Source organism: Tachypleus tridentatus, chromosome 8, assembly GCF_004210375.1.
Source record: "Tachypleus tridentatus isolate NWPU-2018 chromosome 8, ASM421037v1, whole genome shotgun sequence".
NCBI lineage: Eukaryota > Metazoa > Arthropoda > Merostomata > Xiphosura > Limulidae > Tachypleus > Tachypleus tridentatus.
This window is the reverse complement of record NC_134832.1, coordinates 126,802,338-126,829,246: the sequence shown is the minus strand read 5'-3', so window position 1 is coordinate 126,829,246 and position 26,909 is coordinate 126,802,338. Positions and strand designations below refer to the sequence as shown.

The window sequence follows — 26,909 nt, the reverse complement described above, 5'->3', positions numbered from 1 at the left end:
GTAACTGGATATGTAAATTACTGCCAAAGTTGTGAATAATTTTCAATGCTTTCGACTGTAAGATTTTAATAAGATAAATCAGTAACTGAGTAATAATGTCAAACGTGATAAGATTTTATATGTGTTTATGTATAAAATGAAAAGATAATACATAATATTTTATGAAATATTCGTAGATTTTAAGAAAGGAAATTATTAAAAGATAAACTAGAAAGAAAACTTAATTACCGTTATTATTAGGTTGTTCGAAACATAATGGCGGAGTTTTACATTAAACTTTTAGTTATTTATAGGGGTGCTATAATGTTACGGTCAATCCCACTATTCGTTGGTAAAAAAGTGGCCCAAAAGTTGGTGGTGATGACTAGGTGCCTTCCATCTAGTCTTACACTACAAAATTAGGAACGACTAGCGCAGACAGCCTTCGAATAGCGTTGCGCGAAATTCAAAACAAAGCAATTAATTATGGAAAAGAAAAGTTATGTATTTTTTTTGCATGAATTCAAACTTGTTTGTAATGCGTTACAAACAGCTCATAATATCAACCAAGCATATGGCGAAGGAACCACTTCCTAAAGTACAGTACAGAGTTGGTTCTAAAAGTTTCGCCATGGAGATGTGAGTCTTGAAGATAAGAAGGGCAGAGAATGTCCTTCTGTTGTTAGAATCGACCAATTAACACCATTCGCAGAAAGAAATACGCGCAAAACTGTTAGAAAAATGACGCAAGAATTGGGTGTTGGCCTTTTCCCAATTTAAAGCGATCTCGAGCAAATTGAAGAAGTGAGAAAACTCTTTATATGGGCTATACATTAACTCAGTAAGAATCAGAAAAATAACCGTTTTGAACCTGCTCTATGCTGATTTTGCGCAACAGAAATGACGCATTTTTCGATCAAATTGTCAATTGCGAAGAAAACTGAATCCTTTACAACGACAGAAAGTGATCTCTACAATGGTTCAACAGTGACAAAGCTCCAAAACACTTCTCAAAGCCAAAGTTGCACTAACAGAAGATTATGGTTACTGTATGGTGGTCTGTGACCTGTATTATCCATTATAGCTTGCTTAACGATGGCCAAAATATCACAGCAGAGATTTACTGTTAAGAACTGGAAGTAATGCATAGGAAGTTGCGTAAAAAATATGCCAGCATTAGTCAATCGAAGGGGAACCAATCTTGCTTTATGATAATGTTCAGCCACAGGGAGCTCAACGAATTGAGGTATGGAACATTGCCTCATTCCCCTTACTCCCCAGATCTGTTACCCACAGACTACCACTTTTTCAAGCATTTGGTTTGGTTTCTTTTGAATTTTGCGCAAAGGTACTCAAGGGCTATCTGCGCTAGCCGTCCTTAATTTAGCATTGTAAGACAAGAGGGAAGGTAGCTAGTCATCACCACCCACCGCCAACTTTTGGCTTTTGGGCTACTCTTTTACTAACAAATAGTGGGATTGACTGAATATTATAACGCTCCCACGGCTGAAAGAGCGAGCATGTTTGGTGTGACGAGGATTCGAACCCGTTACCCTCAGATTACGAGTCGAGTATTTTAACCACCTGACCATGCCTGGACTCGAGCATTTAGATTACTTTATACAAGACAAAAGATTCAACAACAGATCAGTAGCAGAGAATGGCTTTAACATTTAAATTTTTTTTAGTTCTAGGACTTCAAAGTTTTATCGTCATGATATAAATAATCTTGTTTCTCGTTACCAAAAGTGTGTAGATTCACTAAATTTAAAATTCGTTATTATTTTTCAAACAACCTAATATTTATCATAACAGCAATAAATAAATCAAACAATTATGGGTAAATTCTTCCAAACCTTCATTTTATATTACTGTAGGGGGACTAAAGTGGGGCTAGTTCTGACTATTCGAAATAACGTTATTGTAAAATAATAAAACAAAATACAAAATATTACGGAAAGTTGGTTTGAAACTGATGTTGTGTGTCAATCTTATAATAATGGCAGTAACTGTTATCTTCATTCTAAAATTATGCTTTACTTGAGGTTGTTCAAAACACTTACTAATATCGTAATATTTTGCTCTGTAACTGTTTAAAGCAAATTTAATTTATTTATATAGAAAATTATTCACACATATACGTATTAACACTCCTGTCAATTTAATTTATTTATATAGAAAGATATTCACACATATACGTATTGACACTCCTGTCAATTTAATTTATTTATATAGAAAGATATTCACACATATACGTATTGACACTCCTGTTTGGAGCACTTACAGTATCTTGATGCGTCCGTTGATGTTTAGCTCTGTCAGATGAATTACTGAATGCCTTAGAACAACCTTCGTATTGACACACGTATGGCCTCTCTCCTGTGTGTGAACGGAGGTGAATCTTCAAGTTCTCCAGACGAGAGAAAGACTTGTTACACCCTTCAAACTAGATAGAATTAAGATCATTAAATTAACACACATAATGACATAATTAGTTGTGACGTACAAGGTCCCTCAGTTAACAACAGAATAATCACTGTGTTAATAGTTACACTGTGATATACTGCACATTATTCTTACATTCGTAACGTACAAAGTGAGTTAAAGTTGATCTAGAATTTATATATACAGATATCATTAACACAAGACTTACATTGTTTGTAGAGATTACGTTAAGATTCCTAGCTGACACTGTTCATGTATCATTAACACAAATTTTACATTGTTTGTACAGATTAAGTTAAGATCCCTAGCTGACACTGTTCATGTATCATTAACACAAATTTTACATTGTTTGTACAGACTAAGCTAAGATCCCTAGCAAACACTCCTCATGCATCGTTAACACAAGTCTTACATTGTTTGTACAGATTAAGTTAAGATCCCTAGCTAACACTGTTCATGTATCATTAACACAAAGTTTACATTGTTTGTACAGATTAAGTTAAGATCCCTAGCTGACATTATTCATGTGTGATTTAACACAAGTTCTACATTGTTTTTATAGCCTAAGTTAAGATCCCTAGCTGATACTGTTCATGTATCATTAACACAAGTTTTATATTGTTTTTTACACATTAAGTTCAGATCCCTAGCTGACATTATTCATGTATCATTAACACAAGTTTTACATTGTTTGTACAGATTAAGTTAAGATCCCCAGCTGACATTATCCATGTATTATTAACACAAGTATTACATTGTTTGCACATATTAAGTTAAGGTCCTTAGCTGACTCTGTTCGTGTATCGATAACGTAACGGTTACTTTGTTTATATAGACAAAGATAAGATCCCTAGCTGACATTATCTTGACTGAGTTAAGTAGCTGACATTACCCAAAAATTACGTACGTAAAAGATACATCCTATATTTTTTTTTATTGATTGCGTTAAGTAGATGATATTATAACATAACTTATAACATAAGTAGTGTCAAACATTGTTTGTAATGATTAGTTGGTGACACTATCGAAGTATCTATATCAGCATAGCTCGTACGTGAAAATGATGGATAAGTTATATAAAAAGTTTTCTTTGGAAGATTTAGGACTTGCAATTGTAAACGAATGTACAAACAAGAACTTCAGGCTTTATACAACTATAAATGTCTATGTGTCCTTCCGACCTTACAAAAATGAGCCTTCAGACGCTCGTGTAGTATTTTTTGTATTCCTCTGTTCTCTCTTAATATTGTAGCTAATACTAGGCGCTCGTACTACTTTATTTGTGATTTGAAAATACAGACTTTCTTTATGTATATGTTTGTGTGTGTTGTTTAAGCCTAAAGGGTTTATTCTAAAGATCTTCTGTTGATATAAAATTTGTAAAAAAAAAACGAATATAATATGTTAATAAGTTTTGTAGTTTTTATGTTATAGAATACTCTAGTTTATTTCTTTATGTATATATACACGCATTCCTTCTTCATGATTAAATGTGCAACGTGAGATTATAAAATATATTCTAGGTTTTAGCTTCTACCCTAGGATCTTTTTTAAAAAATGCAGGGTATTTTGTTTAATTTTGATGTGTTTTATTTTGGCTTATAAAAGTATGGTTACAGTATATATATATTGATATATATATATATATCAATGGGATTATAGAATGTACCCTAGGTTGTAGCTTGTACCCTAGGATATTTTTTTTTAAAAAAATGCAGCGTATTTTGTTTGGTTGTAATGTGTGTCGTTTTGGCTTAAAAATATGGTTATAATATATACATAGGTGTATGATTTATGAGTACGCTTGCGAAATGCAAAATAAAAACAAAGTTAATAACTGGGTTTCAGATGTCAAATGTTTACTTTATACTTCCTTCTTTCTATTATGAATGACAAATACTTTATTTGACATGCGAAGTTTCTTTACTTATTCATTGAAAAAAGCTTAATGTGACAGGTCCAAATGAGTTTGGAAATAACCAACTAAAATTCATATCACAGTTTCTAGACAAAAACGCAAAAAAAAACAACGTCTCTGTACCCGTAACAAAGTTGTATACATGGGTATTATTTAGACACTGGCTAATAACATGTGGTGCTACATCAGGTGTTCCAAAATTACATAAGAACATGATGGATGAAATTAAACCCTCGTAGATGTACTTAACTAAAACAGTCATTAAAATAACAATCGTGAAGTCTTTGGAATGGTTGTTTGGGTAATTTTTCTTACCACACAAGCAAGTGAAAAAAATAAATAGGAGTATAAAAAAATAACCAGTAAGTAACCAGTGAAAGAAAAAAACAAAGCAAATGAAAATAGTAAGAACACCATTCCCCCGGTATGCAAAGTAGGCGGCAAGCACTTGTTTGGCATTCCACTCCCGAAATGCCTTGCGACAGCCACCATATGTGCATATTCATAAGACAAGTTTTTGCAAGTGTTGTGAAATTAAATCTGTTACACATCCGGTGAATCTCCTCTTATTTCTTAATGTCAATGTACCCTTCGTCAAGCATAACAAACACAAGTTATAATGACACAGATCTACAAGTGGTACCGTGAGTTGTGTATTATCTGTAAGCCCGTGTAACGAAGACACTACGTACGTCTATGCCATGGACAGTATTACTTTCATCTTTCAAAGTGTAGATGTGCATTCCACTATATAATTAAAAACAAACACACACACACACAGATATACATATATATATATATATGTAGTTTAAGTTCATTATCGTCTCTTGGGCATGAGCACTGGAGCACGTTTTATAGCGGTGGTGCTGAAAGCTATTTGACGAAACTATAAACACACCATCTGATGCTAGCTGTATATTCGGTTGTTATTATTGTGTTAAACATGGTAATAAAACCAGTAGGTGTGCAACACTTCTGGAATCCGAACCAAAGTATGTTGCCACGTTGACGGTTCCCATTACTTTACTTTTGGGTGTCCCTACCATAGATAAAATCAACGCAGAAAAAAGTGTAATTTTTTATTTGGTTGCGTTTTGTGTAAAGGTTGTGATGCAAAAAAAATTTAAGGCTATGTCAGTTGTAGTTTAAAAGAAATAGTTTTGAACCTTGTCTTATTTGACAAATGGTACTAAAACTAATTATGTTTATAACGCTATCTTCATTTGAAGATGACCTAAGAAGGTCGAAACATTGTTTTCTGCTATATTTTGGTAAAAGTGTGAGTTCCCATACCAGCTGTCCTGAGATACATTTTTACTTCAACTGGGTTTCTCGTCATCACGAGTGGTTCCAAGTGTTTTTAATCCGTTGTTTGATTGATAATTGTGAAATATTTGGATGCTCTGCTTATCAGAATTTTGCATTAAGCTAACAGTATAAATCATTAGGATTTTTGTTCCCAGAATTACGTGATAACTGAACTGCTTTTCAGTTATAGTGCCAGTCTGATAACAAACATTTATACTGACGTGTATAGCGTAAATAGTTTAAACAAGCTACAAACTTTTAGTGGGGCTAGACGTGGGCTGGTGTTAGCATGTTGGACTGTTGATTCGAATGTTAATAGGTCACGTCCTGTTGCGATAAAAAATTGCGCTCCATTCTGTTGGGTTGTCGGTGCACTACAGGGGTGACTGTGAAACCCCACTACTATCCGATTAACGTAGCCTAAGAGTTGGTGAATGATATACTGTTGACTAGCGCATACCCTTTATAATGTGTCATTTCAAAATTCAGAACGATAAAGTAAATAGCTGTTGTGTAGCTTTGCGCGAATATTCGTAATAAATAACAAACTAACATCTTGATCTGTGGATGTATGAGCAAAATTCGGTCATATGTAAACATACGGTGTGTTTTTTACTTTCTTTAATAACATAACTTTAGCTATCCGTTGTAAGGTCTCATTCATTCCACTGAGAATCATTATCTTCTCATGGAAAACACTGTTGTAAGGTCACTTGTGGAGAGCTCGGCATGGCTAGGTGGTTTGGACGTTTGACGCTCAATCTGAGGGTCGCGGACTCGAATCCTCATACCATCACATATGCTAGCCCTTTCAGCCGTGTATAGCGTTATAATGTGACGGTCAATCCCACTATTCGTTGGTAACAGAGTAGTCCTATAATTAGCGGAGGGTGGTGATGACTAGCTGCCATTTCTCTAGTCGTAAACTGCTAAATTATGGACGGTTAGTGCAGATGGCAGTCGTGTAGCTTTGCGTGAAATTCAAAACAAACCAACAAACAAATTACCTGTAGCATGCGAAGTTAGGTGTTTGTTTTGTTTTTTTGTTTGTTTTTTCCATTGGCAGTCAAGAGACGTCTGAAAAGAACTACGCCTCTTGTATTTCATTGCGAAATGGCCAACCACTTGAGTAGTATTAGTTGCTTTGGGTAATTCTTACGTCAACGTTTTAAGTAGCTAATGTGGGATATATTCAGTCTGGAACAAGAACTCTGGAGATTTGGTCTGGAATACGATCTTGAAAGATACAGTTTGAAACTTCAGATCACCGAGTTAGTGTTAGCTTACCAGTAAAACAACTGTCTGTGTTACAAGCTAAGTATACATTTTTCACTGAGTTTGTGTAAAAACAAAATCTATTGTTTTCATACGTTTGCGCTCTGTCTTCTTTACTTATCACGACTTCAGTAGACAGAAGCCACAGAAGTACTTCGCAGAAGGTATCTTCTCGATTATCCAATTATTAGCAGACCTATTGTCGCTCCGAGTAAAATACATGAAAGTACCACATGTCTGGACTCCAGATGTGGAGAATAACTTATTATAGATGTAAGAATGTACAAACATACTTAATATATTATCTCCATGGCATGGATGTGTGAGCATGTTTTACATTTGTAAAAGTGTACTATACATACTAAAACCATCTCAAAACAGGTCTCTCAACAGCGTTGGGTACTCTCTAATTTTCATCACAGTTCAATATGTTATTGTATTTTTATCACTTAAGCGCGCGTTGAATAATAAACGCAAATTCAAATAGCAAAAAAGTTTGTATTAAATTCTTATTAAATAATAAACGCTGCCATTGTGAAAGGTTGGTACTTCTCTACGCTGCAGAACAACTGGGAGACAGGTGACATGCAAGAAGTCACGAGATAATACACGTAACCTGCTGACGTCAAAAACAACCAAAACTAAAGGCTTGCGGCGTTCGCTATCGAATAAACAAAAAAAGCTTAGTTGATCTGGGGTGACAGTGTTTCTTTAAGTTAAGCACGGTTAATATAAAAATTCCGAGACGCCGCGCGTCATAACGTAAGTTCAAAGCGTGTCGAGAAGAATGTGGCGCGAGAGCTTTTCCAGTTCACGATTCACGTGAGGTTGGTACACTGTCGCGACAAGGCGTCTGACAGTAGCATTCTCAGATCACCGAGCTTATGACCAGTAGTTAAAGGCAAAATTCTAAATCGTAGAGAAAGATATTTTTTTGTTCTGCAAGATCGGATGACTTGACATGGTAAAGAGTATTACATGGTAAAGAGTATTATATTTCCGATTTCGTGTTCTTATTTACAAAATTGCTTTTCAGGTACAATAAGTTTGTTTGAAAATCCAGAAATCATCTCGATATTCGTGTAGCTAGTAAGTTACGTGATTATGTCGAGTCACAACTTTTCTGTTTTAGAAGACCTCTTCAGAACGAGATTGCAATCAAATACTGACTTTCTTGTGTCAGAACGAAATGGTGAATTGAAAATTTAAAACAAATTACATACAACAATGTATGTACGCCTAGCAACGGTGTACTTACTACAATGTTTATAACTTATTTTTACGAAACGTTTGTTTGTTTGTTTGTTTTGAATTTCGCACAAAGCTACTCGAGGGCTATCTGTGCTAGCCGTCCCTAATTTAGCAGTGTAAGACTAGAGGGAAGGCAGCTAGTCATCACCACCCACCGCCAACTCTTGGGCTACTCTTTTACCAACGAATAGTGGGATTGACCGTCACATTATAACGCCCCCACGGCTGGGAGGGCGAGCATGTTTGTCGCGACTCGGCGCGAACCCGCGACCCTCGGAATTTTACGAAACAAAAATTAACTTTCGTTATTTACCATGACTGGAAATCTGCAGATAAACCTTCTTGTAAATTTCATTACAAGAAAAAGCAAACTATACAACGTAGAAATATTATTATTCAAGGTAAATAAATACACATTTTTACCTGTTTTCTTAAGTGATACGTGTACAGTTATAATATCTACAAAGCCTCAAAATTTATCAGCAGTGCTAACTACATCAGTGCTCCCCAATGACACAGTGGACTCATACTACTAGCAACTGGGTTTCGATACCCGTTGTGGGTAGTTTTGTGTTTCACAAAAAATATTCCTTATTTATCTAACGACATGTAATAATTTATAGGTAAGAACAATTTGAAATACAGGTGTTTTGCGTATGATATGGCGATGTTTTCTTTTAGGTAGAAAATAATTGCTCATCACAACAGCGTTTGCGAATGTATTAAGTTTTGATTCCATACGACGCGAGTTCCTCCAAATATTTTAACTTTTCGAACTACGGAGCAGCAGCTGATATTTAAAATATGATCAGATATCAGTTAAATATTGTCAAAAATCATTAAACCGTTTTCACTTCTTGATCAACACGAAATCTTGAGCATTTATGAGTTGACCGTGGGGGAAACAAGACTCAGGGTTGTTTTAATTCAACCTTTCCTTCCACAGCTGTTGACCAACCATTACCGTGTGGCCGGCTATTTAACGTGTTTGCTTGTAATTAAGCACAAATCTACACAATGGGATATCAGTGCTCATTCAATGTGACTTTTTTTTCTGACATGCCCCCCAATGGCACAGCGGTATGTCTGTGGACTCATAACGCCAGAAACCGGCAGATCGTCCATTGGGTACATTTGTGTTTAATTCCACAAACGGACAAACAATCCTTCTGACGTAAATCGTAACTTTATATACACTATTTAGATGTCGCCTCATAATTATGTTATTTAATTTTGTTATACAAAATAATATATGCACGTGTATATTTAATATGTTATAATCTAGTCACTAAGGAAAATGCTGATGTGTAATAATATTTCTACCTCAGACGGCAGCAAGTGGATTTATTCATTTTTTTACTTCTACGCAGATGTGATGGCTTTTATGTATTGCTACTTTTTTGTGGCCAACACCACATGTCAGCCACGCCATGCTGGAGCATGGGAAACAGACAGCCCTTTCTGAGTGACCGCATTCACTAAAGATTTCGTGTTCAAAGTTAGTCACTTAAAATGTTTTTTTATCTTGCTGTCTAAGGTTGAAGCTACCAAGGGGAAAGTTGTGTTCTTAGTACGACTATTTTTTTTGTATCTTTTACACACAGGAGGACTGTGCAGTCAAACATCGACGCGAGCATCATTCTATTTTGAAACATGCTCTTAAAAACAAAACAGTTTAAATCATATTGGACGTAATTTCGTTACATTCGCAATCGCAACAGTTTAAGCAACTTTTTTGTTCTTTATATAAGGTACTTATTAGTCGTAGTAAGAATAACAACATTACAGAAAGAATGTAATTAGAACACAGTAAACATTCTACTACCATTATATTGGGTATTATTAAAGATTATCTAAATAACTTTTTACTTGCTTCTTTGTTTTAGTGCAAAGCCACTTGGCCTATCTGTTGTGTCTACCGAGCGGAAATCGTACTCCGAATTTTTGCGTTGTAAATTAGCAAACTTATTGTTGACCCACCATGTGACATGACTTTTGTTTAACTTCAGATCAGAATAACATTTTCATAACTGGTTTACATCTAAGGTCATGCATCTCACAATAAAATATCCAATAACACCTCCTGGTCAAACTTATGGAGTATAACATAAGAAATAAAACAAATGTATTGTTCATTTACGAATAAACAAATATTACATATCTTACACATTGTATCACAGAATTTTGTCTGGCTAGTTATTAGTTTTTGGTTTAACTTTATGATTTGTTATTTTGTTTTTGTATGTTTCATTACTAATTTTCTTCACACAAATAGAAATTGTTGTAAAAAAAAGCTAAATTGTATTAAAAAACCAGTGTTAATGGCGGGTAGATATTTCTATTTCACAAAATCCCGTAACACCCCTCTAAGAATGTGCTTTGGGTTTCTCACATTTTGCCATTAAGTATATGACACTTTTGCTGGTAATACATTTCAAATGCAGCTGTTTTAATATTATATTTATGTATTCAACGTTACAACAACAAAAACGTTTCCAAATGGCAAATTTAGGCGGTTTGCCACAGATTTTCAAACAGTGTATTTTTTCCTATATATTATTATGAGATTCTTTTGTCACTAACTTACCTTGCATTTGTTCGGTTTCTCTCCAGAGTGAACTCGCATGTGAATCAGTAATTTATAGCGAGCATTGAAAGGGCGAAAGCGACGTGGACAACCTTGCCAAAAGCAAGTAAAGTCTTCGCCCTTTCTTTGATCAACGTGGGCATTCTCAATATGTTTCACCAGATCCTCTTGTTCCAGGAAGATAGTGCTGCAATCGATCCATCTGCAGATGTGATGTTGTTTTACTCCTTGGTCGCTATCGTTTCCTTCACCAAATCGGTCACCTTCTGAGCCATCTAAGCTGGAATAATTTGATAAGTGACTGTTTTCCGAAGAGCTCTTTTTTTGCAAAGCAATCTTTCTTGCCATGTGTTGATCGTAGGAGGGAGGAGGGCGATTTGATGGAAGGATTATGGGTGGAGGTGGTGGTGGTAACCTTGAGAGCACTGGATCAGAGGAAGGATTCATACAAGAACCATCAAATTCGGGTTTGAACATGGCATCCTGTTGTTCTATGACCTGGAGGTTATTCTGTGGAACAACTACTTGGTTCTGTAAAGCAAATTGTTGGGATAAAGAGTAATTTCCCTGCTCAAGAGTTTGCATATCTTGGCACACCAAGAACTGTTGGTCAATGTCTAACCCATCGCTCTTAGCATCTCTCATGTTGTTGGTTGTTTGAGGAGTGTAAGAAATACTTGGTCGATGAGCAGATGATCCAGAACCGGAATGTGGACTGCTACTGCTGTTTCTAGCAGACAAGTGCCCATAGCAGCCTTGTCTTTCTCCAGAAGCAGGAGACATACTTGCCGAAGAGCTGCGAGATCCATTCCAATAAAATGCCAAAGATGTTGGAGATATCCTGATAAGAGTATTTAGATCCAAACCATCCGATGACAAAGGAGAGATTGACAAGGCTCTTTTTCCAGTTATACGTGAGCCACGACCTGAATAGGATGACCTTGCAGAGTGGCGAGGACTGACAAAGTTAGACATAGATGAGTACATTTCTGCACAGCTCGAATGATACCCTGACAAAGAGCTCTGAGCTCCAGAATAATGATATAAAGCGCTGCTGGGTGGCATGACGTTGCTATCGGGTAATGCAAGTTCACTGACGTTTGTTTGATTGTTACCAACTGGAGGCAAAATCGGATACTTGCTCCACGTTGTTTCTTCCTTGACCTCTTGACTTGACGTACAAGATGGATAAGCAAAAGTCGCGTTGCAAGTAGCTGGTGAAAGTGCAGAAGAATTTAGGTCAGACGGAGCAGTCACAGGACTGGTTAGTAACTGTTCTTGTTCCTGTAGAAGAATGGAAGAAAAGTCACTTTGGCCAACAGTAGGCTCCTGGGAACCAAACTGAAAGTCAGAAAAGCCAAGAATACTTCCCGAATATGTCGTAGTTGCGAGCAAGTCGGAGTCAGCAACACTATTAAAATTTGGTTCTGAAGATGGTACAGAGAGAAGCGAATCCAACACAGAGTTCTGACAGTTTAAAAAATTGTCTGTACTATTATCACAGAAATTCTGGATGTCTTCCGATGTAGAAGCGAGGGAACTAACGAGAGGATCTACGACCGATTGGTGACACGATGATGAGTCGAGAAATGAAGAAGTGTCCAAAGTTTGGTTACAGTCTGACAGATGAGATGTTACGAAGGAAAATGGACTCAGTTCACTAGAAAAACCAGAACACCCGGGACTAGGGTTGGTACTTAGCGTAAAACTACCTGGAGAACTTACACTGGCAACACCTGGGGAAGATAAAATGTCTAAGTGCATCGTGGGTAGCACCTGAACAGAAGACAGTGTTGTTTCCTCACTGTCGACCTGATGGGATGTAGTAGCTTGAGTTGATGTGAAGGATCTGGAGTCAATGGTGGAACCTGTAACAAAAATAACGACGAAAACGTCTTAGAGCGACATTCATAAATATCGGTTCATGATATTATTATAAAAATATCAAACTAATAGCAGTACTATATTTATATATTAAGTACAACAACTGGCCCTAAACATAGTCGGATCAGAGTAAAAATAAAAATCTATTGTGATAGACTTTTGCATTAATTACAGGTATTATATCCCATTATGGCCAGGATTGGAAGCAAATCATTCGAAGCAAAATTCCCTTGTCTAACGACACTCATATACACGTAAAACATAAGTTAGGCCTAGATATTCTCTCTGAGGAATGTTAATATAATGTACGTAAATATATATATATGTGTGTGTATTATAATAAAAAATTAAAATAAATAGTTCTGATATTAATTTGTAAATAGAATAGTGTAAACAACACATCTGATTAAATGATGAAATAATATTAGAGGCTTCGTTAGAGGCTTCAAAAGTATTTAAAGGCAAAGTAAAACGGTAAAAAATGTTTATATCTAGCTTGAAAAGACTGTTTCGTGGCGTTTTTTTACTCTGTGGTGTTTCACCAAACTTCTAATTGAAAATCAAATATAACTAATAAACCTACTACGTATTTGTAAAGTCTTGTGAGGTGATTATGTAGTTATCCTTACATTACCTTTATGTATTTTGATTAAAAGGTAACTATAATTCCATAAAGTATTACGGGTTGTTTTTCCCTTGGAATAAAGTAACGCAACTAAAAACAATCACTGATTGAACAATGTATTATTTAATTTCGATATATTTGTCGTTTAGGTAGTTTTAACTATATGTTTATTCTTATAAATTTAAAAATAGTTTACCCATTTTGTCATATTTTCCCTCAAAGCTTTCCTTTACTGCTAAAAAGTGGCAAATCAGGACAATGGGTCTAGTTGAACTTGTTGTAGTAAATAACAGAATCGCATATGTAATACAAGTAAAATAAAATCAATAATTCTTCCAATTGGTTAATAAATAAATACACAGAGTATGCCAATAGAGCAAATATTATAATATTTTATACGTCACCAACGTATAAGAAAAAGTGTGCTCATATGTTTAAAAACGTATAAAAAATAAAAATCCATTTTTTAAAAAACTATACATCATTCACAGTGAGAAAATCTTGCAGAAATTTGAACGTAAAAAACACGAAAAAATAAATAATTGCACACGCGTAATATTTGGTTTAAATTTCGCGCAAAGCTACTCGAGGGCTATCTGCACTACTCGTCTCTAATTTTGCAGTGTAAGACTAGATGTAAGGCAGCTAGTCATCACCACCTCCCACCAACTCTTGGGCTACTCTTTTACCAACGAATAGTGGGATTGACCGTCATCACGGCTGAAAGGGCGAGCATGTTTGGTGTGACGGGATTCAAATCCGCAACCTATAGATGATGAGTCGAATGCCTTAACCACTTGGCTATGACAGGCCCATGCGTAAAATAGCAAAGTGGTTATTTTATTCTGTAATAAATGCTAAATTTATTAAGCTAATAATATTAGTATTGATTAAAGTTTTACGCTGTTTTTAAGGTAGGATTTAAAATGAAATGCACTGGTAGGAAAAAAATAAAACAGAAAATACAGGTAATTATTCAATAAAAAAGTACCTAAAGAGTTTGAACGGAGCAGAAAATAAATACGGTATACTTTGAATTTTACCTTATTACAACGTAATATATAAGAACATTAGAAACTTTAATCCAAACATCAAGTTAGAGAAATTCTTCTGAGAACCAGTTACTCTCGAAAGAAACTACGACTATAACTGTAAGGCACTTTCTTAACTTACCTGAATAAACTGGTATATCGTAATTTGAACCAATAATGTGTGTATTTAATTGCGGTGATACAAATTAAATGAACACGTTTTCCTGGGAACGTGTCGCTATATAATCTCATCCTTACACGTGGGATGGTAAAATGCTGAAATCTTGGTCTCAACGGGGTGACCAATCACGAGGTTGTTTTAAAGTACCCCGTTGATGATTGGCTCACCAGAAACATCTTAAAAACTTTTAAGGGGGAAATAAGTTTAAACTGTTCATCGCTAGGCAAAAAAAAAAAAAAAAAATAGCGTTCACACGGAAGGGAGGGTGCTTGGTTCGCAAGTTTGGTTGCTATGGCAATATTCTGTTCGGCAGCTGGGATGAGGGCTCACGTTTCACCATAGTAGCCGACTAAAGCAGTGAGTTAGGGCTAAAACATTTACGTGTATCACATAAAGACCGTAAAACTGTCCATTTATGACGTTAAGATTAGATAAGTATCATACCAAAACTGTCATCATTACACACCATTTACTTCGAGTAATAAATATGAAAAGTAAACTAGTCATTAATTTAGAACAGCTTAGATGAAACATTGATATCACAAAAGGTCGTTTCATACGAAACGGTTTACCATGTTCCAAGCAATGTGATATAGAATTTTCTTAAAGAGTTAAGGCCATCAAAAATGTTTCGCATATCATGAAACGTGGCCACATGGGCGGTTATTTAATTATTCTAATTTAATATCGTGACCGCTTCATAAGAAGCTGCACAGATAAAACATTTAAATATTGATTAACTACAAGAAACCTGAAAGGAAAAGACTTCTATCAGGATATTCAATCATTCTGTGTTGGTGATAGAGTATCACTAGCTGGCAATATATGAGTCTGACTATCTAATCAGTAGCCCAAAAAATGAGCTATTAAATTCATTAGAGATTACAGAGACTAAACGTTTTGTATACAGTATTCTAAGTAACAAATAATGTATTTATACAAAAAATTTTAATAACGATATATCTATATACCACCACACATCAAAGTAAGTAATTGACAATACACCTAACAAAACACTCTCTGTACCAGTTATGCTGTATATTTTATTCAATTAGATGTTACAGCTTTTATAGTAGATTTTTTTGTTTTTTTGAATTTCGCGCAAAGCTATACGAAGGCTATCTAAGTTAGCTGTCCCTAATTTTGCAGTGTAAGAGTAGAGGGAAGGCAGCTAGTCATCACCACCCACCGTCAACTCTAGAGCTACTCTTTTACCAACGAATAGTGGGATTGACAGTAACATTATAACATTCAACGATCTAACCATTTAAAAACTCACTAAGTGAATTTCGTGGAAAACTTCGAAAATACTAAACAAGAATAAGCCTATAAGAAATGAATATCTGAAGAAAGAAAATGTCTCAACCTTCTTAGGAAGAGTGAAGACATTGTAATTCAAAGAGCCTCGATCGTGGTTTTAAGAACCACACAATATGATTCCGTAAGGAATACACTGAATGATACGTCTTAATAAACTCAGTAAAATACTGACCTTAATCCAACACATAACAAAAATGGACCAAAATACTCAAAATCTTATTACAAGAAAAAACAATTACCTTTTTTTTTCCATACAAACTAACCTAGAACATCAAAAATCTTCGGTTTATCCAAAATATATAAAAATCCCAATAACTTTAAGCTCAATTATGTCTTCTTATAACTCTAAACTACAACCTTAGTAAAAACTTTAACTGGATTTTAGAACCTTATATTTTCAAAATAAGTAACCAATTAAAATACACTCCACACCTTTTACAACACTTACATAGTTTAGATAGTAGCCTAATTATGTCCATCTTTGATCGTACAGATATTCTCTCAAACCCTTTATCAAGAAGCAATACAACTTACTAAAGAAATTATTTTACAAGATCCCAAAAAGAGAAACAACATAAAACAGGAATACTTAACCAAATTGTTACAACTATTCACATTTATTTGTTTTCAATACAGATATTCGCACTTCCTTCAGTTACATGGATTTGCCACACAGAAGATCTATTGTTAGGCACTTTGGTTACATCACAAAGAACAACACACTATTGCCATTTTCATATACAAGTCTGCATTTTAGCTTGGACATGTAGATGACGTTTTATGTGGTTTTACTTGTCAAGATTAATAAACAACATTTGTCCAACACATACAATCTACAAAAGAACAACATATATTTCACATTGGAAATGAAAATAACCACACGATAACTTATTAAACATCACATGAGCCTCCAAGATTTCACCGCTAAAATTCATTGGGAAAAAAAACACATGCAGCGGAAAATACATAAACTGGTTTTCTAATTTTTGTAATCCACCAATAGCTGGGCACTCTAAAAAAAAAAAAAAAGTCCTAAATATAGCATACACAATTTGTACCACAGAAACAACGATAATGACGTTACGCACTTAACTATATGCTACACTAACGTTAACCAGTTGCTACTGAAGTAGTTATAGAAACTATTAACGGATTATAGGTTTTCTTTCTACCTCTGGAATGAAAATTAAACATGTTAAGATAATTAAACAACGAACCCACTTTGTCAGGAAACATTTACAAAATACAGCGTGACAGTTGTCCAGTCATTTACATAGGCGAAACAGAACGTAACTTGAAAATCACGTCAAATGAATACCAAAAAAAAAACCTTTCCCAAGCTTTCTGAACATAACGTCACAGTACTAACACATGAGACTGACACTAACAGAGGAAAAATCAGAGAAGCTTCATTAACAAAACCAAACAATCCACAAGTAACGAATATCCGGGTACATCTCTGTATATCTTTCATCATTATTTCTCAACACAATCCTAAACTTAAACAACCTTCATAGTTCTATGATTTTATTTATATATTCACTTTTGGTTGTTGTTGTTCTTCTGTTTAGCCTTACATAAACAGCCTGTCAATTTAACTAAAGTAATATGTGCGTGTATAATTGACTACAATAAATTATAGAATTTAAATTCATCGTTAGATTGTTGAATGGTGATTTAAATACTAAAACAATCTTTACTGTAAAAAATTTATGTACTCAAGAATGGTCGCACCAGTGAACGAAATGTCGTACCTGTTGTAAAAAACTGTTAGTTAGGGGAAAAACTGCAACTTATAATAAAACATACTTAATCAGTAAGTAAACTCAAAACTAAACTACGAATACATTTTACTGTTATTAAAAGTTTTGAAGACGTAAAGAACAGGAAATGGTCGGTGAGCGTATTGGTGACTTCTTTCTCAAACGGAACCAAACCGCTGATGTACAATAAAGATGTTTCTAAAGATAAATATATGTTTACACAACGGCCCGATATGGCCAGGTAGTTAAGGCACTCGACTCGTAATCCAAGGGTCATGGGTTCGAATCTCCGTCACACCAAACATGCTCGCCCTTTCAGCCGTGGAGCGTTATAATGTGACGGTCAATTCTCCTATTCGTTGGTAAAAGTTTAACCCAAGAGTTGGCAGTGGGTGGTAATGCCCAGCTCCCTTCCCTCTAGTCTAACTCTGTTATATTAGGGACGGCCAGCGCTGATAGCGCTGTCTCTCTTGTAGCTTTGCGCGAAATTCAAACAAACATGTTTACACTAACACTAATTACAGAGATAGTACTTTTACAATATTTACACTTTATAGACCTTTGCTTACAAATTAGAAATAACACATAAGATTAGTATATTCTTATTAACAGATCTAAAGTCTAACTTGTCTAATCACGGCAGTAAGAAATCAATACAATATACTGAGAATATGGAAAGGTAACGTTACGATTACTGATTCGTTACAAGTGAAAGGTGCTATCTAGGGTAGTGCTTCCTAGATTGTGTGTCGTGGAATTTTTGCACTTACTAATTTTAGTTTGCTAACGTAAGTTTATTTTCAAGTTAATATATCTGATTTATTTTCTTCTTTATACGCACTATAACAGTAATTTCTGCCTGTTTTAGGCGGGACGGTGCCACTAGGCTTGCCTTACGGACGTATTTACGTACATGTGCCGCAAGCTGAAAAAGTTTAGAAAGCCCTGATCCAATGGAACAAAGATCAGTAATAACTACTAGCCCATAGTAAGTTCAGTAATTCCTCAAAGTGAGCTGAAACTACGACTTCGAATTATATGCCCCCCTTCCCCCCGAGGGGTTCAGCAGTAAGTCTGAGAAATCATGGCGCTAAATTTCGGTTTCGATACCAGTGTTAATGAAAATATGAGTAGCTCATTATGTAGTTTTATGCTTAAGAATAAACAAGTAAACAGATAAGATGTTGGAACTACAGTTTTCCAATAAAAAAATAAAGTCGTTAAAACTGTGCCACACAATATGTTTTGTGGACTACGTTTTATTGTTTGTGATTCTAATGTGAGCTTCATCTTAATTCACGGTGTTCACAACTTGTTCTATAAAGTAACACCATGAACAGTAACTTGGGCTACAGAATCAGAGAGTGAGTTGCAGGAAGGTTACATAATAAAAACCAAGCTGAAGTCCTTTGCTATACAAAAAAAATAGAGAACATAATGTTTGTGATGGACAACGAGTTGAAGGTCACGTCAGAATGAGAACGTTAGCAATAACTTGTGGTACAGAGTAAAATAATGAAATAAAACAAAACCTGAGGATCTAGTAAGTGATCTATATATACATGTATATGTAGAATAACAGTGTGACTTACGAACTTTTGGAAAGAAACAACAAAACACTGTGTTACGTAATAAAATATGAACTGTATGTTTGTCTAAATATGCAGTTTGTATTACGAGATTGAATATACCCTAAAACCTATATGTCAGTCATAACATGTGCTTCGCAGATATAATTTGCCTTATATGATAACAGTATTGACTTATGTGTGTGTGCTATAGATTCTTTAATGTACAACTTGTAGAGAATAAAAAAATGGACCATCCGTTCCTGTTATTGTGAGCTGTTACCCGTAGAAACGTGTTAGTAATGTTAGTCTCCTGGTGGCAGCAACAACAGCAGTATCTAACAAAAGATTGGTTAAGCGTGAGGAATGTCACCAGAGGTCCTACTGTGTGGTTTGATCAACCTCGTCTGGTACCGGCAGCCGTAGAGTGCTGGAAACGTACAGAAATAAACTTCACAATACGTTTTATTTTTCAAACACTTTCACAGCAATCATCAGTTTTATACTTACCTATATATGACAGAAAAGCTCGAAAAAATCAACTGGTCCCTTAACAAATGTGCGTTGCTATGTTTTTCTCATAGCAAAGCTACATCGGGCTATCTGTTGAGCCCACCGAGAGGAATCGAACCCCTGATTTTATAGTTGTAAAATAGTAGACTTACCGCTGTACTAGCTTAACAGACCACTACTAAAACATTAAATGTCCTTCTATGGGTCAGCAGTAAAAGTATGGATTTGCAATGCTAGAATTCGGGATTTGATTTCCAGTGTTACAAAGAGCACTGATAGCCCAGTGTTTAGCTTTGATTTTCAGTGTTACAAACAGCACTGATAGCCCAGTGTTTAGCTTTGCGCTTGTTTGTGTACTTATCGAAAAACATCAAACATACTTCATAAACCATCTAGTCTCATCAGCTTCACTGTAAATCGGATGACAACATTTTCACACTCGATCTATTCGCTGTTCCTACTCGTACTGACAAAAACTTAGTCTGCTCGAGTCAAAGTGTATTCGTTCATGACGTAATTATTTTTCTCTACAAACAGTTAATATCTGCAAAATTAGGTGGAAGAGCTCTAAGATTATATATACTAATAGTTGTGTTATAAAAGTCTGACATTTTTCCTATAATATTGTAGCAAGGTGTTGCAAAATGTGTGAGAAAACAACAAAGGACTTGGGCGTGGTACAAGGGTTAGCAATGCTCGGATTGTGAAACCGAGGGTTATTTGTTCATTTCCTGCTGCCATAAAGAAAAAAAAAAAAAAGTTTCGCATTTTGGGGCCATGGATCTTTAAAGTGTGACAATAAAATTTCACTATTCGCCCAGACAAGAGTAGCCCAAAAGTTGATTGTCGGGGGCTGTTCACTAGCTACCTTTCCTCTAGTATCTCAATTCAGAATGGGAAAAGGGCACGCGTAGACAGCCTTTGTGTAGATTAGCGCGAAAATTGGTAGAGCAAAGTTTTAGAGAGTAAGTACATAACCATGCTGCAAGTGAGAACCGCAACTTGTGCTAAAGACCCAAAACATAAGGATATTTCACTGGCGTTTCGTACAGCAGAGACACCATATTTGAATCATTTAATCGATTGCCTTTGTCTTGTTTCTTACACAGGACAGCATTCCGGTCTTTTGCACTGAAACGTTTGTCAGGTGCATTAAAAATCTTAAACCTAAAAAGGTATGAGCTGAGTATGACTTATGCAACAGGGTAAAAATGTAAGCCACAAATCCTGCTATGGAATAATAATATTAAGTACAATTTGTATCACGTTATAAGAATCTGAACTGTATTATAACGAAAAAAAAAGACTGAGAGGTAGCACAGAACTGTAGCTTCGACTTTCATTATGATGTAAGAATACAATTTCCAGTTCGTTTAGCAAGAAATAAGCGTGTTTTCACACTAATGTGAAATTTACTCTAAACTAAGTGTGCAGGAACAGTTTATAAAACAGAGCATCAATATAAATAGTCCCACGCTGGTACAGCGGTAAGTCTACGGATTTACAATGCTAAAATAAGGGGTTCGGTTCCCCTCTGTGGACTCAGCAGATAGCCCAATATGGCTTTTCTATAAGAAAACACACACTCAATAAAAATTACATCTCTGTAATTTGTGGTTTTCTCAGTGTGTTACAAATGGTAATATGAACTAAACGCATGAGTTTTAGATTTTTAGACACAATACCATGTAGACACCATTAGTGTTAAATATCAGATATTATAAAATCACTGTATTTCTTCAAACAGTTGAGTTGTTACAAAAACAGTTTCTGTAAAGATTTGTGTTAATGTAATACATCACGTTTTTGTAAGACTTCCCCTGTATGTCTTTCGTGAATGAAAGACTTTGAGCGATTTATTATTAATAGCATAATATCCCATTAAAGGCCCTCTTGTGATACACAGGAACCACAGTATACCGATAAAGCTCACCGTGTTCGGAAAGTCACCGTGCACTTATATATTTATTAACAGACAAAACTGCGCAGTGACTTTCTGAACACCCTGTATTATCCTTAGCTATTTCTATAGCTACCCCAGTGGGTTTCCACCAGAAAACGAGTCCTAGTAGGACACTATTCTGTGACACCTGCGCATGTTTGCCACATTTGGTTCCGCTATATCTTGTTATTGGAGTACGAACAAACTTTCAAACGTGGTGTCCCTCGGAATTCTGAAGGAGGAAGGAACACAAAATCCCATGCCAGATTCAGGATCAACCATCCTGAAATTGTGCAAGTAAATCTCATCTTGTTATATAACTAAGAACACCAACTAAACCACCCCAAGCTCACCTACTAAGTTTGGTCCCGTGGCTTCAAAACCGTGGAGTAGGTCGCAAACAAATTTGCAAACACACACAGCGTGAATTAATATATGAATGTTGAAAACAAACAAACGGTAGTAAATAAAGAAAATCTGTATTTCTTTAAGAATGCCAATCGAATTTAATATAACGTGTGCCACTGTTTAAAAATAATTGTAACTTCCACAAGTTTAAGTACCAAATTTTATTTTGTATCAAACAGTAAAATGTGTATTTTAACATAACTACAGCAGTAGCCTAAAAGGCAGAATTTTAAACAAAACATATTTCAGAACTGACATTAACAGAAGGCATTTGTGGAGTCCTCCGGTTGCAAAAATATAATACAAATGAAAATTTGAAGTAAATATGATTTAATCCCAAAGACAAGGTCTGTAGCAAAGTCACAAACGAAAATATAGAGAAGTCAAAGAGGTTGCGATTGTTGTGAATGGTGAAAAGGCATAACGAATCTTTACTGATTCAGTTTCATTTATTTGAAGTTAAGCACAAAAATATACAATGTGCTACTGTGCTCGGCCCACCGTGTGTATCGAAACCCAGTTTCTAGCATTGTAAGCCCACAGACCTGCACTTGTGCCCTTGGGGGCATACTGATTTAGAGAAGAGATTAAAGTAAGGGCTGGAAGTGGCTGCACGTTACTAATGGATAGTAAGAACGTATAATAACACTTATATCCTCAAGTGAGAGGGAAATGAAAATTACCGAGTGACATACTTAGTTAAAACACTGTGGAAAACACGAAAATAACAAATTGAATATGACTGCAGTTGCTCTCCCGAACAAGTAAGTAACAATAATGACATCAAAGAAGATAGTTGCTAAGACACGTTTAAATGAATTATAACTACAGGCTGAAGGCATGACATTTGGTGATGGTGTTTCTGAGGTAATGTGATTCTGTGCTGACGTATGTTTTTGGCTAGAGAACTTAACTTCTGCTGGTGCTCTCTGTATCTTATATCATCATCTTAAACTGCTGATATAGAAACACATATATTTATCTAATGCTGTACATTTTTCTTCATTGCATGAAGAACACGTGCTTCCCACGTTTTTTAGCAAGTGCCTGTTTAGTTTTAGAATGTCTTCCTTGTTAAGCGTTGATACAAATTCCTTTGGGTCTGCAGGTGGGGCTGTATATCGTAACGCCCACACTTTTCACCACTTGCTATTCCGTATTTTCCACACGATGGAAGAACAAAAGGCCATAGTATAAGCTTAGTCACATACACAGTACGACCTGTCATGTGAAACATACACAGTACGACCTGTCATGTGAAACATACACAGTACGACCTGTCATGTGAAACATAAACAGTACGACCTGTCATGTGAAACATACACAGTACGACCTGTCATGTGAAACATACACAGTACGACCTGTCATGTGAAACATACACAGTACGACCTGTCATGTGAAACATACACAGTACGACCTGTCATGTGAAACATACACAGTAAGACCTGTCATGTGAAACATACACAGTACGACCTGTCATGTGAAACATACACAGTGAGGCTTGTAATGTTAAAAGTACACAGTAAGACAAGTCATGTGAAACATAGACAGTAAAACATGTCATTATAAACGTTCACATTAAGATGTGTCTCGTTAAACATACCCAGTAAGATTTGTCATGTGAAATACAGACAGTAATGCTTGCTATGTGAAAGCGTGAATTATGGTACAGTATATGAACCTGACGCTTTTTTCGTTCATTTGGTTCAAATATAACCATGTAAGTCAATGCTTATATTATGGATGTAAGAATATATACATGCAAAACGTCCTCTAAAGGTGAGTTTAAGCGTTGTATTCGACATATGGGCCTATTTTCATGAATTGCCTTATATTGGCCTTGAGATGACTTTTGGATTGGATGTTGTAACCCAGTAAAGGGCCATAGCATATAGTTCAAGTACTGTTTCAACACCATACAAATGCATAAGTTCATAAAATTGTAGTCCACAGTACACGTACTGTTTATAAAATTTAAAATAACACTATACAACACACATTTTGTTCCTGGATAGTATGTGTTATTTCTTAATTGCTTATGTTGTAAAAGTACAGAAAATGACCATTATTCCCTTCAAACTTTGTTTTTGTGACCTGGATAATGAAATTTAGAAATTAACCTATTTTCTCTGTAGAAACAGGCAAATCTGCACATTTTCATTTACATAAAGTTTGAATAAAACAACATATGAATCAAGATTTACATGTATTTATACTAAAGTTATACAAAAATAAATAAAAATGTTTAGAAGTGAGTAGTTTTTTCGAGATTTGCGACTGTAATGTAAATCACTTTCACGTTTGTTTGTTTGTTTGTTTGGAATTTCGCACAAAGCTACTCGAGGGCTATCTGTGCTAGCCGTCCCTAATTTAGCAGTGTAAGACTAGAGGGAAGGCAGCTAGTCATCACCACCCACCGCCAACTCTTGGGCTACTCTTTTACCAACGAATAGTGGGATTGACCGTCACATTATACACCCCCACGGCTGGGAGGGCGAGCATGTTTAGCGCGACGCGGGCGCGAACCCGCGACCCTCGGATTACGAGTCGCACGCCTTACGCGCTTGGCCATGCCGGGCCCACTTTCACGTATCAGCCCCCAAATATAGTCTCCCATCATGTTTTCGTTATACGCTCCTTGGTAGCTGCGTTCAAAGTCCAGTATATCTTGGTGAAAGCGTTTGCCTTGCTCCTCTGAGTATCCTCCCATGCTTTGCCTCAGACAGGTTAGAGAAGAAGTCTTGAAGGTACTTTAAGGCTGCAGACTCCTTACCAACAGTTGTGACAAATTGTTTCATAAGACCCAGTTTTATGTGCAATGGTGAGAACAGCGCCTTATGCAGGTCCGTTAGTAGCTCACACTTGACATTGTGCCTCCTTACAGAGAACTCGGTCTATTGTGACCAGTGCTTCCTGTTGTAGTGCGCTGTGGCGTCCATGCTGTCCCAAAGGCAAAGATAACAGGAAAACTTGGTAAAGCCTCCTTGAAAACCCATCATGAATGTCACCATTTTGAAGTCTCTGATAACCTCCCAGCCATACTCATCGTACTTCAAGGTTTCTAGCAAGGTCTTAACGCTGATGTATTCCTCGTTGAGGTGCATCGAAAGATATTTCAATTTTAAAAGGTCTAAAATTTATATAATATAAAATCTTACTATTCAAGTAAACAAAAATTGTCCCTTTTACCTTCTAGAGTATTTTGGTGTTATTTTTTAGTTCTCGCAGGTAAAATGAGGTGCCCAGGGTTTATCTTGATCCCCGACAGGCATGCTGAAATACGCCTTGTAGGCTTCACACATTTTAGCAGATACTGTCACAGAGTACGTTTTCGCTTTTGTCATAATAACTTGGCCACATACATAGCAGAATGCGTCTGAAGAATGCTTACAGCTTCTTGATACCATCTCTGATAAAATGAGATAGGTCTATGTGTTTACCTAGACAGCTACAACTAAACTGGAGTGAGGAGTCCCTGTATATATATTACTATGGAAAGTTCTAGAAAATTCTAAAAGGTTCTTGAAAATTCTCGTAAGTACCACAACATTCTAGAAAGTTCTTGAAAATTCTCGTAAGTTCCACAACATTCTAGAAAGTTGTCGAAAATTCTCTAGGCCTGGCATGGCCGAGCGCGTAAGGCGTGCGACTCGTAATCCGAGGGTCGCAGGTTCGCGCCCGCGTCGCGCTAAACATGCTCGCCCTCCCAGCCGTGGGGGTGTATAATGTGACGGTCAATCCCACTATTCGTTGGTAAAAGAGTAGCCCAAGAGTTGGCGGTGGGTGGTGATGACTAGCTGCCTTCCCTCTAGTCTTACACTGCTAAATTAGGGACGGCTAGCACAGATAGCCCTCGAGTAGCTTTGTGCGAAATTCCAAAACAAACAAACAAACAAAATCGAAAATTCTCTATCAGTTATTCAGTACTGAATCTATCTGGTATGTTCTGGAAAATGGGTAAATTTAAAAATTTCATTATCCAGGTTACAAAAGCAAAGTTTGAAGAGAAAAACAAGTCTTTTCCATTTACTTTAGGCATAAGCAATTGGAAATGGCACTTTCTGCCCAGGAACAAGAAAAAGTAAAACTTTTGTTACATAGTGTTAATAAAGGCCAACTCAGATTATCACTAGTTTTAGTGTTGATTTTCTCGTTATATACTTGTTGGTTTTTGTCATTAAGCATAAAGCTACACAAAGAGTTGTTTGTACTCTGCCCAACACGGGTATTGAAATCCGGTTGCTTGCAATATAAGTCTGCAGACATACCTCTGTGGCACTGGAGGGCCGTTATATATTCTAACGTAAAATAATAAATTATTTTTCTGAAAGATCAAATTCACTGATGAAAAAAAAACAATAAGGAGAAGATTGTAGTGGTTATGTGTGCGGGTTGGGGTATGAATATTAGAGTCCATGGTTTGCATCCGTTTGCTGCAAAGTCGCGTTGTGCATTTTAAAGACTGTGCTTTAAGAGTGACAATCACATGGTGCTGTTTGATTAAAGTAACTCAGAGTTAGCAGTGGGTGTTATTTGCTAGTTGTTTTCCCTCTAGTCTAGCAGCTTAAAATTGGGAACTGCTAGCGCGGATATCCCTTGTGTAGCTTTGCACGAATATGTCAAACTAACAAACTATGTACGTATATAAGTACAGTCTCTTCCATTTTAAATACTGGCTAAGAGCCTTATTCTTACCGATTAATAGACAAATATATCCATCTGTAACACAGTTGTGTTATACAATCACAACAACATATTTTATTTATTTCATCTGAAGCAGTAAACATTTTAGTAACAATAATCACGAAAACTCTTTAAAAGTTAAGTTTTCATGCTAATTATGGAAAATGTCTAAATACAAATATATGAATATATCGTTTCTGCATTGATTTAGTGTACGGGATCCATGCA

At 35.9% G+C, this 26,909-nt stretch overlaps 1 protein-coding gene across 2 annotated transcripts in view; it reads right to left on the bottom strand.

The window, feature by feature from the left end:
- The window catches only part of LOC143223445 (zinc finger protein GLIS3-like), an 87,648-nt gene that overhangs the window by 16,764 nt on the left and 43,975 nt on the right, over positions 1 to 26,909 (bottom strand). Inside the window, exons 1-3 of one of the 2 annotated variants that reach the window (XM_076451446.1) lie at positions 14,446 to 14,542; positions 10,764 to 12,631; positions 2,264 to 2,425 (exon numbers count right to left, since the gene is read on the bottom strand). In XM_076451446.1, the coding sequence (XP_076307561.1) occupies positions 2,264 to 2,425; positions 10,764 to 12,527 (1,926 nt within the window). In that variant the 5' untranslated portion in view covers positions 12,528 to 12,631; positions 14,446 to 14,542. Of the gene's footprint in view, positions 1 to 2,263; positions 2,426 to 10,763; positions 12,632 to 14,445; positions 14,543 to 26,909 lie in introns of those variants that run through there. The other variant, XM_076451445.1, reaches the window with a different exon arrangement.